The sequence below is a fragment of the Eurosta solidaginis genome, chromosome 3 (genome assembly GCF_040869045.1).
Source record: "Eurosta solidaginis isolate ZX-2024a chromosome 3, ASM4086904v1, whole genome shotgun sequence".
Lineage (NCBI taxonomy): Eukaryota > Metazoa > Arthropoda > Insecta > Diptera > Tephritidae > Eurosta > Eurosta solidaginis.
This window is the reverse complement of record NC_090321.1, coordinates 241,966,026-241,982,780: the sequence shown is the minus strand read 5'-3', so window position 1 is coordinate 241,982,780 and position 16,755 is coordinate 241,966,026. Positions and strand designations below refer to the sequence as shown.

Genomic DNA, 16,755 nt, shown 5'->3' with positions numbered 1-16,755 from the left:
CTTTCGATATGAATTTTGAACTATTTTGGGATCATTTCGGAACTGGTTTTTCATTTGACATCATTTTGGGACTACTTTAAGATTATTTCAGGATTTTTGTGATCATTTTGGAAATTTTTTCGATATTATTTCGGATCTTTTTGGAAATAATTTCGGAACAATTTTCGGATTTTTTCGATTCTGCGCACTGCTTTCCGTATTATGTCAGAACTATTTCGACATCATTTGGAGATCACTTCGGAATTTTTTAGGGACAATTTAAAAGCTGTTTCAGGATCTTTCTAAATTTTTTTTTACATAATTTCGGGACTATTTTAAATTGAAAATTACATTTGAATTTTGTATGATATTTTCAAGAATTTCATCGATATTGTTTCGAAACTATTCCAAAATAATTTCAGGGTTATTTCGGGTTTATTTTGGGATTCCTTTCGTCAATTACGAACTATTTTTGGTTTTTTCTGAGATCATTTTCCATATTTTTCTCAGTATAATTTTAGGTTTGTTTCCGGATCATTTCGCTTTTTTCTAGATGATTGCAGGACCACTTCAACATTTCGCTATCGGTTTGGAAATATTATTGGTTAAATTTGGTATGGTTTTTGAATCATATCGGAATTTTTTCATAATTATTTCATGAGTACTATTATGGCATCTATTGTTTTTGGCTCAGTTTGGCCTATTTTGGGGTTATTTTCTGTGATATTTCGGAACTTTTTCATTACCGGTTTCGGTTAAAATTTTTATTATTATTTTTTTTAATCTTCTTTTGCTGGCAAACCCACCTACCTCAAAAAAGTTTTGTACACAGGTAAAGTGACACATTTGAAATTGTCTACGTAGGTTTTACCTAGGATTTAGGACAGCTTTTCAAGACAAAGACAAAAAAAAATTATATTTAAGCGTTCAATAAAATGATAAGCCATGAATAAATGATCTTGTAGAATAAATTGCTTAGTTCGACTGATTTTTGTTAATAATTGTATGAAAAAATGGAAGGTATTTGCAAGTGTCCTTCACTCATAGATTTCAATTGCATACTTTTGAACAGCCTAACATGCATGTAGTTATGTTCTTATTCCAAATATTGGTCATAGCTCTGCTTTTAAAAAAGAAGTACTACCATTAAAGCTGAATTTATAGGAATAGAAATTTATTACTTGGGCTTTATGATCACATACTAGTTCATATTTTATGCATTCCTTATAATTTGTACCACGTATACATACCTGATTACATATTTACCCAGTAGAAAAAAGATGGAGAAATAAAAACTTACTGTTCTTCAGTATGTGAAATACCTTGTTTCGAAAAAAAACATTATTTTTTTTTTTTTTTTTCAATAGTAAGAACTTAAGGCTGTGTGCGAGTTGACCTAAATTTCTACCTAAATAGAGAAAAAACCTAAATCACTGGAAACTGTCGGTAAGGCAGTGCAAAATAAAAATTTAGAATTTTCATGAGCATACTTTTCAACCTAAATTCAAATGTCAAATTTCAAAAACAAAAATATTGATTTTTCAATATTGTATATGCAAATAAATGGCTCTTGTCCATTCAATTTAAGTAAATCATAGATCATAGAGCGATGATCCCTGCTGCGATTAAGGCCCGAGCGACACAAATCAAATATGGACCGCAATCTGGACATAATTGGCAGCCAAGTGCACTAATTGGCCTAAAGAAGTTATTGGAGGCGTACCAATATCACAGTATTGAATTCGAGATTGTGGAAAAGGTGATTGTGCACGTGCTCCACTATGTCCGAAAAAAAAGCCTTATAAAACGGAGCCACTGCATTTTCTTGAACTGCTATCTTGGGATGGGTACTTACCGCGGACCCTAATTGACCTCTGTTTTTTTTAAGCGTGAAAACGCATCAAAAGTACCAATTTCCCGTATTGTTATTATTTTCGTAGAAGAAATAAATAATTTAGGTTTTCAAAACAAAGCGCACAGTTGTGACAGCTTTTTCCTAAATTATTGCAGTGCTGGAAAGTTGCAGTGAAATATTAGTTTAGGTACCTAAAATTAGGCGAACTCGCATCCAGCATAAGTAATGATCGCTTCAAACAAAAAGCAAATGGCTCATTGTAAGACATTGAATTTAAGCTTCCGTCTCATTTGCTCAGCACTTCCAAATTGCCAATTGTGATGGGAAGAAATTTTATTGAAGCGATTCACTGAAGTGCATTGCCCTAGCTTGGAGCTTTTCTACCCTTATCAAGTGAAGCGCTGATCAACTTTCTTTCTGGGTACGTAAAATACATAGTTCATGCATAAATAAATGCACATGTAGCTGAAAAATTCTTGAAAAAGAAAAATAAATGTTTCAGCTTCTGCATGACGACATTCATAGTTGTGTGGGTGTGTGAAAACACTATAGAATTCTACTACTGAATACTGCGAAAAACGATTTTTATTGAATTATTTGGCAGAATGTAGTATAGCACTTAATATCCGAACTTTAACGTACATTTAAATGGTTGTGAATACTATTAAATTGGTTTTATGCTTGTACACGTAAGCTTTCTCGAACAATTTTTTCTTTTGCAAATCTAAATATATACTCCTCTTGAGTTCAACTAACAAATTGTTTAGCTTCAAAATTATGATAAGCTTTGAAGGGTGTTCTTGGCTAAAGCACTTAAGTTCGACTTCATTTTGAAGTGTGCGTTAGCAGCTGTTGCTTGACTTTCAAGTGATGGACTTTTATTGTGTAAGTTTTTTATTGTCGCAGAGCAGCACTTAACAGAATACATTGAATAATTTATTGCGACTTTTATGTTATGAACATTTATTTGATATCTTGGTAAATCAATTTTATATGAAAGTAATGTATGATGAACAATTTCCGCAGAGTGAGTATGATTAGTACGTGATATCAATCAAAATCGTTTACGCTTTATTGTATTTCAAAATGTTTGAAATGTAGCAATTTTCGATACATCAATTTCATCAAGTTTTTCAATCAATTTAATTTAAAGCTGTTTATATCTTATAAGTACAAGCTAGTTAATGCATGAGTTTTGTTGCTATTACCTTATTATATTTGGATCAGATCACTATAAAAATCGCGTCACCTCTTGGTTTCACTGGAGTAATTGGTAATCGTAATGCCGCTATATAAAGTTTGTTTTTCTATGCAATTAACAACTTCGTTTCTTTAGTCACTTCTATTCACAGTAAACTAACTAATGATTTATCAGAGGTGTACTTTTTTTATCACATCTAATCACATCGCCCTACATCAAGCGCATTGAGGATTTGCTACATCTTGCTTTCTGGTTTTATAACTTTTGATCGAATGCAGAATGATATGATAGTTAGCGTTGTGATGGTATGATCTAAATTGTATGAGATATGATGTAATATAATATGATGCGAACTAATATGATGTGATATGAAATGATATGATATAATATGATATGATACGGTATGGTATGATATGATATGGTATGATACGATATCGTATGATATGGTATAAAATGATATTGTACGATATAAAATGATAGATTAACCAAAGAGGATAAATTAACAAGAGACAGCACTTAACATGTTTGCTTCGAACCCAAACTACTCCCTGATTTAGATTGGGGTTACTGACATTTCTTTTTATAGCTGTTCGCAAAAACACGGCGAAAACCACGGTTGCCACTTCGGACTCTGTTTGATGCGCTGGTACCTTTTTGTAAATTTTGATACTTTTTAAGCACGTATGCACGATTTTGATATTTTTTTCTTTTTCACTACTGCACAGATTCTAAAATCGTTCAATCATTTAATTGTAGCAGAACAAAGGCAATTCCGGCACATAAAGGAGTAATGTCGGATTTTCCAAAAAACAAAGAGGGCTAGTTTTGGTGGTTAGATATTTCGATCAATTAACAAACAAATTTCTTCATAGACTTTAGTCACTTGTTGAGCGTAATAAAAGTGATACAACCTGAATTAAAAATTTATTTCAAAATAACGTTTGCCTCTTGGTAATATCATAAAGCTTGCCATTGATGGAGCCAATAAGATGGCCAGCGAAAAAATTAGTTGAAAACAAAATTGTATATTTAGTGCATTCAGGCGAATCGACTTGAACTAGGTAACCTGTCACTCTGCAAAATGGCTGAGTTTGTACCCCTTTTCTTATTCTGTACGAAATATTTCCCCGATCGCATTCTTTGCAGAGCTGTTATGGTTTTTATGAAAAAAATTAGTAAAACTCTTGAAAAGTTGCCTTTAACTTTTAACTTTTAGCTTTTATTTTTAGCTTTAAAATATTTGATTTCCCCTCCTTTAGCCTTTAATTTTTGTCCATATAGCATTTTTTCTGCAAAGAAGTTCTGGCAACACTGCTCTAGTGTTTTGACATGCGGCGAAAATTAAAATGAATAGGGGAAGCAACTGTCAGAAACCCCAATCTCTCATAGCGAGTGTTTGATATCAAACATACGAACTGACGTCTCTTGTTATGTATGCTCTTTCGATTAACTAGCGATGTAATGGTATGATGTAATTTTTATGAGATATCATATGAAATGAAGTGAAAAATTATGATCAGAAGTGATATGATATAATATGATTGATATGATAAGAAATTATATGATATGTCATGGAATGATACGATATGATATGATACAATGAGATGTGATATGATATAATATTATATCATGTGATATGATATCGCACACGCGCCAATGCACTTTTTATACACAGCTGTACTTGTACACAGGGTATTATAACTTTTATTGGATAACGGTTGGTTGTACAGGTATAAAGGAATCGAGATAGATATAGACTTCCATATATCAAAATCATCAGTATCTAAAAAAAATTTGATTGAGCCATGTCCGTCCGTCCGTCTGTCTGTCCGTTAACACGATTACTTGAGTAAATATTGAGATATCTTCACCAAATTTGGTACACGAGCCTATAAGGCCCCAGAATAGATTGATATTGAAAAGGAGCGAAATCAGATGATATCCACGCCCACTTTTTATATATATAATATTTTGGAAAACACAAAAAACCTGATTATTTAGTAAATAATACACCTATAATGTTGAAATTTGACGTGTGGACTGATATTGAGACTCTTGATAAAAATTTGAAAATTTGTTTTAAAATGGGCGTGGACCGCCCACTTGTGATAAAATAAATTTTACAAATAGCCGTTTTTTTCACGCCTATACGTTTCGTTTGCACGTGAAAAAAACGCCTATCCTCGCTTAGATAATGCTTAGGAGACCCATCTAGCGGCTGTGGTTATACAACTAGCTACAGCAACAGGGTGTAGCGAAAAGCGGAGACACAACCCTCTATTGTATTTCTGTGTATAACATATAGCTGAATCAGTTGTGATAAATAGTGGACGCGCATAGAATATATAGAATTAGTGCAGAGGGTGAAACATAGACACATATTTCAGTTACATCTGAGTATAATGCGTGTTGAAATTTAGTAGTACTAATTTCATAAGTAGCAATTTCAGAGGTGTATTTAAAGTGTGTCGCTTGGCAGTCCATATAAAGTTTAAGCGTAAACGTATAAAGATGAGAAAAAAACACAGCTATTATTAATCATATATCAAAAATCGTTAAACCTATTGTAATAAAATTCTGCAAAGAGGTTGCCTTTATTATAAGGAATGCTTTGAAGAAAAACTGACAAAATCGGTTAAGAGTCACGCCCACTTGTATACAAAAGATTTTTAAAAGGGTCGTGGACAAATAGAATAAACAATATCTTTGCAAAAAAGAGCTTTATATCATGGTATTTCATTTCCCAAGTGGATTTATAACAATAAAAAAGAAAAACTTCAAATTTTCAAAAATGGGGGTGGCACCGCTCCTTTTATAAGTGAGCAATTTTCATAACTCGAAGAAAAATTAGTTCATAATAGAACCATATGTATATGTATTATTGCGCAGCCTTGTACAGTATTGAGCACATGAAACAAACAACAACAGCATTTCAAGTGTACAGCTGGGTATGTAATGTTCGGTTTCACCGGAACTTAGTCTTCCTTATGTATTATTTTTAACAAAGCCTCTTCCCGCTGATGAGTTAAGGTATTGGTAAACCGAGTATAAAGCTCGGAGGAACTCAATAGCTCCCAGTTGATCTAGGTGTGCCAAATTATATAATTTGAAAAGATATGTTATGGCATGACGTGATAGGATGTGTATATGGCGTAATCTTTATATATAAAAATTACGTGTCACTATGTTTGTCCGCGATGGACTTCTAAACTACTGAACCGATTTTGAATTTGTTTTGCACCCCGTGTGTAGTTTGACCTAACTTGAAATATAGGAGAGGTTATATCTCAGTTTATATTCGCAATATTATTTTATTGCATTTTTTTTTTTAATGTTATACGTAATAATAAAATGTTACGTATACGCAGCGGCACTCATATTTTCAGGTGGTGCAGATATACTTCCGTGTAATTGCTTGGTGTTTAATTAAACAACCATCAATGAAAAATATTATAGCGAATGATATCAAGTATAGGACATCATCAGGCCCGTCGAGAGAGAAGGGGAAGATTACCCCCGGACCCGGGGTTTCTGAGGGGGCCCGCGATTTAGAAGTACTAAGACATTTTTTTTTTTAATTCAGGAGAGTCTTTAGTTGTCCCATGTGCAATTTTTAAGCCCAATTTCAAAAGCAATGAATATCTGCATTTCGTTTTAATATTATAGTGAATTGTGACAAATAAAAATCTATATATATAAAAGGAAAGGCTAAAATGAGTGCTAGTTGTTCGCCGGTGTTTGAAGAGATGCGTCAGTCGATTTTGTTCAAACGTGGACCAGGGTACCCCTAGAATGTGTTTATGCAATATGGATATCAAATGAAAGCTGTTGATGAGTGCTTTAGTACAGAGTAATATATTATACCGCTGGGTGACTAGGGTCTCGAGATATAGGCCAAAACGTGGACCCCGATACCCCTAGAATGTGCTTGTAATATGGATATCAAATGAAAGCTGTTGCTGAGAGCTCTAAAGTAATTTTCAATGTGATATTCGATTTAGTCGCATCAACCTGGCAAAACTGATAAATATGCATGCGAAACCAAAATAGAGACATGAATTAATAATACCCACATTCCTATTTACATACGTCCTATTCGATTTGCTGAAATTTGGTATATAAATTTGCCTGTATTAGTGTTTACGATCCTTTTTTGCGACCAGAGAGGGACTGGGACTGGGATTAGGACTAGGACTGGGACTGGAACAAAAGAGATAGGCTGAGAGAGAGATAGAATGAGGCGAAGACGGAGATAGATGAAGCGAAAAAGAAGGAGAAAGGACTGAATAAAAGGATTAGGAAAAAGTGAAGAGAGGGAGGGCAGAGTTACGGAAAACCTTTTTAAAATGTGTGCAGGTAGGCCAAATTTAGGGCAGAACAACGTCTGCCGTGTCTGCTAGTTATATGTATAATTTTCATTTTGACGTAGTACGAAGTTTGATGAAGTTGCGTAATATGTAAGGTTGTTGTTGTTATTTTTGTAGCAACAAATACACTACCTTAAGGTTGTGAGAAATGTTATCAATGTGGATGGTCCTTTTCCGGTACGTTCCGGTAACAAGCACCATTAAGTTACTAGCCCGACCATCTCGGGAACGGTTGAATATGACCATTGCAAACATTCTAGGTTATCCTGTCCCCACTTCCTAGTTCCATGAGGAGCTAAGGGTTGCTAGATCCTCGGCTGCTAAAGAAACAGGATTCGCCATCGGTAGGTGATATTGACAATTCCGTTGCAGTAGCTATAAATTGCGCTGGCAACCGTTTGAAACGGTTGCTCTACACAACTCGTTTAATCATTTGGGTATTTTAGTCGCGGATATATTCTAATCTCCCTCACCCACTGGGGCAATGTTTGGTAAAATATTGCTTTACCGTCCGATATCGTATGATACGGTGAAGTATGGTGTAATGTAATAGGATTTAGCGGGGTGTATTATGCGCAAGTATACAATGCAATATTGGCGTGATGTTTGATAATAATCAAATAGAACCCCATGTGATGTAACGCACTCACCTTTGTGTATATGTGATGTGATATTCTGTGGATTTTGTATGGCTGTATGTGCTGATATGGATTTATCGACTTTCGTGTGTTATACATTTTATTTTTTGATATGGCCTAATATGAGTTATAGCTAGCCTCACCAAATGTCATACGATGGCACAAAATATGATGTGTGTAGTGCTATTCTTTATTAGGCAATTTCTAATCATACAAACATGGCGTGATGTTTGATTGTAATACTAATGATGATTATAATTACTTCCAGAAAATCTCTTGAGTTCTTCAAGAACTTTTCAATCTTAGTTTCTAATAATGCAGAAATTTGCCGAGATCAGTGAAGACTATTTTCGGGATAACTTAAGGACGACTTTTTCACACCTCACAAAAATACCATAAGAACAATATCGAAAAAACTTTACTCTTGCCTAATTCTATATTTTTTCTCTCTTCCAGTGTCGTCACCTCCGTCTCAGTAGTACTCAATGGCAACGAACCAGAATTCACTGATGCGCTTGGACATAAATTACCCAAACCACAGGGACCGCTACACGTGGCTAGCCCCATTGATTTGCTCAATCCCGATCGCTATGAATTCTACACGTTCGACGAGAATGGCGACTTGGTAAAACGCCTTATGACTATGGAAGAGATACAAAGCATTGTGGCTAATGGAGATGGCGAAAATTCACCCATTGTACAATATACGCCCGTAGATGACCGCAGCGAACCAGAGAAAAATGTGCAAGATATTGTTGATAGCGTGCAAAATGTGCTTAATAAGGAAGTCGAGTCGAATAAAAATGTATCAAAGGATTCACTACCAACATTAGATACACCTGACGTCACATCATCCTGGTCTATAATTTTACCTGCTATTTTCGGCAATGGCGCTGGTGGTAGCAGCGACTTATTCTTACAACAGAAACCACAACAAATTCTAATGACACCCGACTCAGAGGTATTGGAGACTTCAACAAGCTCATCTGTAGCGACAGCACAGCATACGAGCAAACGTCCGAAGCCGAGCAAACGTAAACCGGGACAAAAGCGTAAACCAACTACGGTGGTACCGATGTCCGTATCCACAGCATCCACTGCAATGACACCACAAGTTGTACAAGAGGAATTGGGTCCGGATGAGTCAGTCTATACGGGAATGCAACAATATCAAAATACTGCCGCTAACATGCAACACTTTGACGGTTTCTCACAGCTGCAGATGCAGCCAATTTATCACAAGTTGCCTGATCAAAGTACACCAACGGAGGAGTCAACAACACGGCGAATTTTCGTGAACAATCAAGAAGTTGTAGAGAGTGAGAAGACAACTCGTCCAACGATGGTGGAAGATGAGAAAGTTGAGTTGAATGAGGATTTTGCTAAGAGACCAACGACAGTTGTGGGCGCCCACTACAAACGTCCTGCGCTACCACATAGCAACAAAACTCCAAACGGTAGTAATGGAGATTCAAATACTACGAAGAAACCACAGGGTGTGCATGACAAGCAGAAGATAAAGAAGAAACCGACTGCAGCCTCAGCGACAACTACAACAACACCGGAGCCGACGACAACAAAAGACCCATCAACGACCACTACTACTACACTGGAGCCAACTGCAACCACAACAACCACCACGCCGGAACCAGAGCCAGTTCCAGTAACTACAATAGCACCAGAATCAGCAACGAGCTCCACCACAACCAAACCAAGCGCAACTACGCCGAAAAAGAAAAAGAAGCCTACGCGCCAACCAGGGCAAGGTACAAGCAACAAACCCTATCCGGTAGGTGAGAAGCGCAAACCAGGGACTGGCAAACCAAGTACGGGTAAACCACGTCCTACAGGTGCCGCACAGCACAATGTGCACAAACAGCAGCAACAAAGTGTGGCCGGCATTCAACACCACTCGACTTCTTATGTCTCCACAACCAAACCATCCGCTGTAGAACCGGCAATAAATAAGCACAGCAGCACTATTAGCCATAAACCGAACAGAACGCGACCACGCCCACATAAAAAGCCGACACCTGCTACTTCAACTACTACCACAACAACAACAGAGTCAACGACTACGACAACAACCATGACTCCGGAACCAATTACACCTGAAACTACAGCAATAACTACAGCAGCGCCCTCTGAAGCAGCAACAAATGAAAACACATTAATTGTAGAACATTTCCCTGGCCATCCACCTATACACGTAAAACACACTTATATCAGCAAGCGCCCCGGGGTCTCCAATTATCCAGTACCTGTGTACAACCCTACAGACCACAAGGTAGAGGTAGCGGATGCAGCTGACTTGGGGAAATTGAAGCGTAAACCTTTACCATCGTTATCACAAATCCAACAAAATCTCAAACCAGCTGAGAAACCGATACTATTAGAAGATCATCAGACGCTTACTTCTTTCGATCAAATAATGGAGTCGCTTAAGGTGGAGCTCGGCGACAAAATGGACGAAGATATAAATGAGGCAAGTGCTTCCGAGAAAAGACCTATGGTAGAGAAACCATCGAAGGTGGATGTGGAAAAGGCACCAGCTACTTATGCTAGCGACACACTTAGCAAAGAAACGAATGAGGCTGCTTTGAGCGCACCACTAGAGCCAGAGATCATTAACGATAAATTTACTACCGATCTGGAACTCATATCAGCACTACCTCCACCAACATTAGCAGCCACATCTGAAGAGATTTCAAAGAAGACAACAATGAGTACAACGCACGAAGATACCACTGAAGAATTCACCGAAGATCCAGAAGACTCAGCAGATACGACAAATGTTTCAGTATATTCTACAGAAGAGTACGTTGCGACTTTGGATAATAAAAACGGTGTGTTGATATTGGAACCACTTTATGCTGATGTAAAAGAGCCTGTACTCACTGACATTGCTACGACAGCTGAAACCTTTTTGGATGAGACCACTACACCACTTGATGAAGAAAACAACACAGAAGATGGGGCAGTTGAAGAAAGTGGAACTGAGGTATACTTTGCAGGTACAATGAAGTCACCAGTTACGAATACAATCGACACACTTATAGCAGAAGGTAAGCTCACAACTTCAGAATCACAGCCCCAAGTCGCCGATCTTAAGCCACACCTAAATATGGATATAATAAAGCCGTCTAGTCAAATAAATATGTCTGACTTCCAAACACAGGCAGCCACAGTGGCCTCGGCACTAGTAGATGGCGGTAATTCGTATGAGCTTGCAAGCTCGAACGATACACGCAGCGAACTTGATTTCCTCATATCAGATGTGCTCCAAGAAATAGCTGAGCATGAGAGCGATGATTATCGAGTTGAGAGCGTAGGGGATGGTAATCGTTTTACGAATTTCGCGCAACTGAATTCATCTTTCTTATTAAAGCCGACGCAGTCAACGAAAATAAATGATGGTTTGAGCAACAGTGATTCCATATATGTAGGCAGCACTACAACAACAATACCTTTGAAAGAAAGCACTGTTGAATTGAATGAAGCACTACACGAAGAGGAACACCATAATAAGTTGGACACTGCAACACAAATCTTAACATATGCTACGAAAGATGACATCAAGCAGGAAGACCAAAACACAGTGGAAGCGACCGCTGAAAAGCCAGATAAGGAACATAAAGCAGAACTCTCAGAGGAAATCTTAGAAACCAAAGAGACCATGCACAAAATAGAGTGGATTGATAAAGACAATTACGAAGTGCATGAAAATACCGAAACACAAACTACGAACTTTGAAAAGGACAACGAAAAACTAGACGAAAATCCGCTAGCACAACTTGATACTACTGAACAGTATGACATTGAAATAACAACAGTGGAATATCCCGATAAATATAAAACCACCACACAGGAACAACAGTCCTTTGAGGGCAAGAAGGAGAGCGATGATAAACTGTTTAACAAAACACAGATAAGAATAGAAAGTGATACTACAGAGTCCCTGTCCGAAGCCGAAACAATAACAGCACCAGAAGAATTAAGCAGCGAAGAAAGCGCGGAAAACAAAAAAGATGAAACAAAAAGCGCGGAAGAAATTATTACAGAAATTGAAAAGATCAACGATGCTGAAACAGCAAAGATCAATGAAGAAAACGACAATAAGCGGAGAGATTCTGCAGAGAAGGAAGAGTCGCAGAAGTTTGGAGCAACAACAGATGAGCACACGACACAAACTGAGCACATTTTGCTAGATGAAGTGACCGAAATTGGTAACTTGTTAGAGGAGAATAGTACGGAACAGAGTACGGATTATGTTAAACAAATACCCGAAGAAGAGGAAAACGGTCATGCAGAGACCAAAGTTCCCTTACAAGAAGCAGAAAATTTTGCCTCATCAATTCAAGAAACAAATGAAAAAGAGAATGATGAGAAGAAAACTCAAGTACAGGCAGCGCAATTGCAAGACGCTGAGGAAACACCAACGAGTTTAGAAAACGTAGAAAATAAAAAGCACGAAGAAATAACAAAAGGAAAAATTCAAAATAAAGAAAGTGAAACAAAAATTAGTAGTATAATGGAGAGCATCAACAATAGTAACGAGCATGAGGCTATGGAAAAAGGTAACGAGGAAAATGATGATGAAGCTAAAGAGAATATTACACTAAACGAAGAAATTGAAAAAGAAACGAGTAAAAAAGAAGCCGTACAATCAGCTTCCAGTGAGAACAACTTGGATGAAGAAAAGATATACGACAAAAAGACGGATAATGAAGAAACAAATGAAAAACAAACAAATGCAAAAAACACGAATGATGGAAAAACAAACAAGAAAGAGGCAATAGAAGAAGTCGTAATTGAAAGCGAAACCGAACAAAAAGCACCACACTCGTTAGATTCTGCAGAAAATGACACTACCGAGAAAGAATTGATTGAAAAAGAAGCAAACGATCAGATAGATGTTATCACTTCCTCTCAAGATGAAAAAATGTCTGAGCAAACGCAAACGGTAGCAACAAAGATGGATGTTATAGAAACACTTGAAAACGCAACAGAAAAAGACAGCACTGAAGAGACTAAAGACGATAATGCAACGAACGCCAATAATTTGGAAGTGCACTACACCAAAGTTCCAGCAACTGAGGAACACGATCTTACGGAAGAAGTAGAGCACAGCAGTGAGTTAAATGAATACGAAACAACTACTTTACTATCAGCAGACATGGCAAGTGCGGCAACAGAAGAAGAAGATATAGAAGAAAATAGTGATAAAAGTGGAACAGAAATTGCAACGGAGGTAACAATAATACAGCTACCTGATAGTACAGAATCCGATGAAGATGTTTACATAAAGTTGGGAGAGACTACAACTAAAGCGACGGAAAAACTGAATAAAGAGGTTACTTCAAGCTTAAGTATAACAGAGGAAGGGTTGGCCAGTACTGAGGCAGATTTTATTGAAACGACAACAACAAGGCAACTGGAATTAGAACCACAAAATGTGCCCGAGTCTTTGACGGTGGATGACGTGAAAACAGATGAAAAACTTGTTGAAAAAAAAATAGAGTTGCCAGACATTGCAGCCGCAGAGCCATCAAAAAAAGTTGTGGTAATCTCAGTTGAACCGACAACTCAATACAACAAGCCAACAGTGCTGGCGCAATCAATTTCAGTTAGCACGCTCGATAAGCAAACTATGGAGAAACAAACAGGTAAACCCATCGAGGAATTTGTAACACAACAACGTCCACAGCAAATGCAACTAAACGCAGACTATCGCCCCGATCCACAGAACCCCACAGACACTGGTGATTTAACCTCATATATGGTACCGAAATTCCCCATAAGCCCTGTACTTGCTGCGCTTTCAAAAAAAGGAGCAGCAACTAGCAATAAAACTGCGAACGTCACTACAACAAAAATAAAATTTGGAACACCAACACGTAAACCCATACCCACAAGCACTAAACGTGTACATACCTTGAAGCCAGTATCATATTACAACAAACATGGTGGTTTTAGTGGAAATGCCCCAAAACCTGTAGAACCAACCAAAGTTATACCATATTCTGCCAACGTAGGCCAACAGCGTCCTATGATGCGTCCTATACAACTAAATAACTTGATGGCCACTTCGACGCAAGCCACACGGCCACCAGTTAAAATGGAAGCGAGTCCCGCAAATTCAAAAGGATTGGAAGCTTCTGTTAGCAATTTAGATGAAGACTTGCAATCCTTTGTAAAACTTTGCAATGAATTAGCATTCAGCTATTGGAAATCGATAACTGCAGAAAAGATTAGCTCAGCACGCAGCTTGGTCATGTCACCATTTGCGCTAACTTCAATGCTTTCGATGGTCTTCTTAGGCGCACGCGGCGGCACGTCCGGTGAAATGAATGAAGTGCTCAAACTGGATGATATGGTCACCTTTAATCCACATTTGATATTCAGAAATATTACAGATTCAGTAGAATGTGCAGCTGATAGCGATATAGCAACAGCCGCTTTTGTGCGCGAAATCTTTAGTGATCGTGCAAATGGTAAAATATTGCAATTCTTCAAAGAGAAGACACAACAGTTCTATGCCGGACACGTAGAAGAAGTGAACTTCAATGTAGTGAATGATGTTATACGTCGACGCACAAATTTGCTTGTGAAGAGACATACTATGGGTAAGGTGTTGGAGTACTTGCGTACAAATAGTTTATGGGTAAATGGACCGTTGGCTATCATTTCCGCTAACCTCTTCCAAACTGATTGTCATCGTGGCTCGACACATTTAACCGATGGTGAAATGTTCTTCCAAGTGCATCCATCAGTGCGTCAACGACGACTCATACCCATACCTGCAGTGTTGTATAATAGTGGTTTCACTGCTGGTTACGAACCCATTTTGGATGCGACCATTGTCGCCTTTGGTAGCGTACAAGATACTGTGAGCACCATTTATGTAATGCCTGGACATCAGAGTACACTCTCACAGGCAGAGAGTTTGGAACGTCTTGAACATGATCTTGTAGAACAAGCGATTAGCAAGAATGCTTGGAGTAATATACTCACCGCGCTTATGGATCGTCCTGGTATGGAAGTACAACTGCCGCGCTTTTCACATCGTTCATTTGTGAATGCTTCTCTTGGTTTGCAGAAAATGGGTTTGAAGGGTTTATTCCAATCAGATTTTGCTGACTTGCGCGGCTTGACAGGCTCTTCGAATCGTGATATTTACCTCTCAGATGTTATACAAATCAATACGTTCAGCATTTGTGGCGAAGAGAAGATTGGTGATAATCATCATGTCGAAATGTATCCGGCACCACCATTGCGTAAACGTAATAAGGATTTGAGTGCAGATGATGTGAATGCTGGTGATGATGGCGCTTATGATTCATCAGAAGCTATTATTGACTTTGGTTCGTTGGTGCATGATTCGGCGCTTGCGCGTAGTTTCTATGATGATTTGCTAGATCCGAAGTATTTAGAGTTACCGCTGTCGTTACGTCCACGCCAAGCGCGTCTACCGGATGTACCGAGACTACGTTTTGATAAGCCATTCCTCTATTTTGTGCGTCATAATCCGACTGGCATTATACTCTTTATGGGTCGTTTTAATCCGCGATTGTTACCGTGAGGGGAGAAAATAAAGTTTCTGGAAGAAAATATACATTAAAATATTTAGGATTAAAGAAAAATGATAAAACTGTATGCGAGAGTTTAGCAACTGTTTAAAAAATCTTACTAAGATTGTGTTTATACTCGGCAAACTTTGTGACTCCCCAGTTTTGCTTAGGGCGCTGTCTATCGCACTCGTTTTTTTTTTTTTATTTAAAATTATTTTTATTTGTGATTTTTAACCAAACCGTAATTATATGAGCAGTGGCTCAGCTTAATTTTGTATCGCTTTCTGTTCTTCATATTAGAAGTTGGAGGCAACAAAAGTTGCCGTATGTAAGCACGGTCTAATAACCTTTTTTATATAAATTTTTTTCTAGTTTGAATTTTATTTGTAGCACTTCAACATGATCTATAAACGAAATTTATTATAAATATTTATTTATGTGTCCGTTGAAGCTGTAGTTTAAGAAAGTGGAAGTCGACAAGCATTTTTCAGATATTTAGTAAAATTGTATTTTTATTTAAAATAAAATTGTAGTTCAATTAGTCGAATTTAAACAACAGTACAAATGGGATAGTGCACTATCAAAAAAATATTCCTTAAAGCTTTCAAATTTGTCTGCATTTTTTTTTTTTTTTTTTTTTTTGCTAGAGTTATTTTTATTGGGGTATAAATAAGTCTCTCAACACCTAAGTTACATTTTTTACAAAGAAAAATATAAATTTTCAAGAATTTGCAAAAATAGAGCTACATTTTTTTTTAATAAAATTATATATTAATATAAAAAACCTACTTTATCCCAATTTTTTATTTTCACTGCTCACTGAACTTTTACAAATTTCGTTTTTTGAAAAAAAAAAAAAAAACATTCAAAGTAAGATGCAATTTTTTTTTGTTTTAAGTTTTTAATATTTTTTAACAAAGCATATATTTCAACATCCTAGTTTAATTTTTTATAAATAAAATATTGTTCTATTTTCAAGAATTAGCAAAATTAGAGCTATTTTTTTTTTTTTTAATTTTATTTTTAATACTGTACTTGCAGTGAAAATGGAACGGTATATTTTTAAAAATGTTCAGAAATTTTTGTTTTTCAATTAAATCTGTGGTGTTGTGTGATACATTTTTAACAATTTGGTTTATGGGAA

General features: G+C 36.9%; 1 protein-coding gene across 1 annotated transcript in view; it reads left to right on the top strand.

The window, feature by feature from the left end:
- Window positions 1-16,247, top strand: part of LOC137245305 (serine-rich adhesin for platelets) — a 40,431-nt gene extending 24,184 nt beyond the window's left edge. The window contains exon 2 of the mRNA XM_067775738.1: window positions 8,497-16,247. Within this exon, the coding sequence (XP_067631839.1) occupies window positions 8,497-15,622 (7,126 nt within the window). The 3' untranslated portion in view covers window positions 15,623-16,247. The remainder of the gene's footprint in view (window positions 1-8,496) is intronic.
- The last annotated feature ends 508 nt before the right edge of the window (window positions 16,248-16,755 follow it).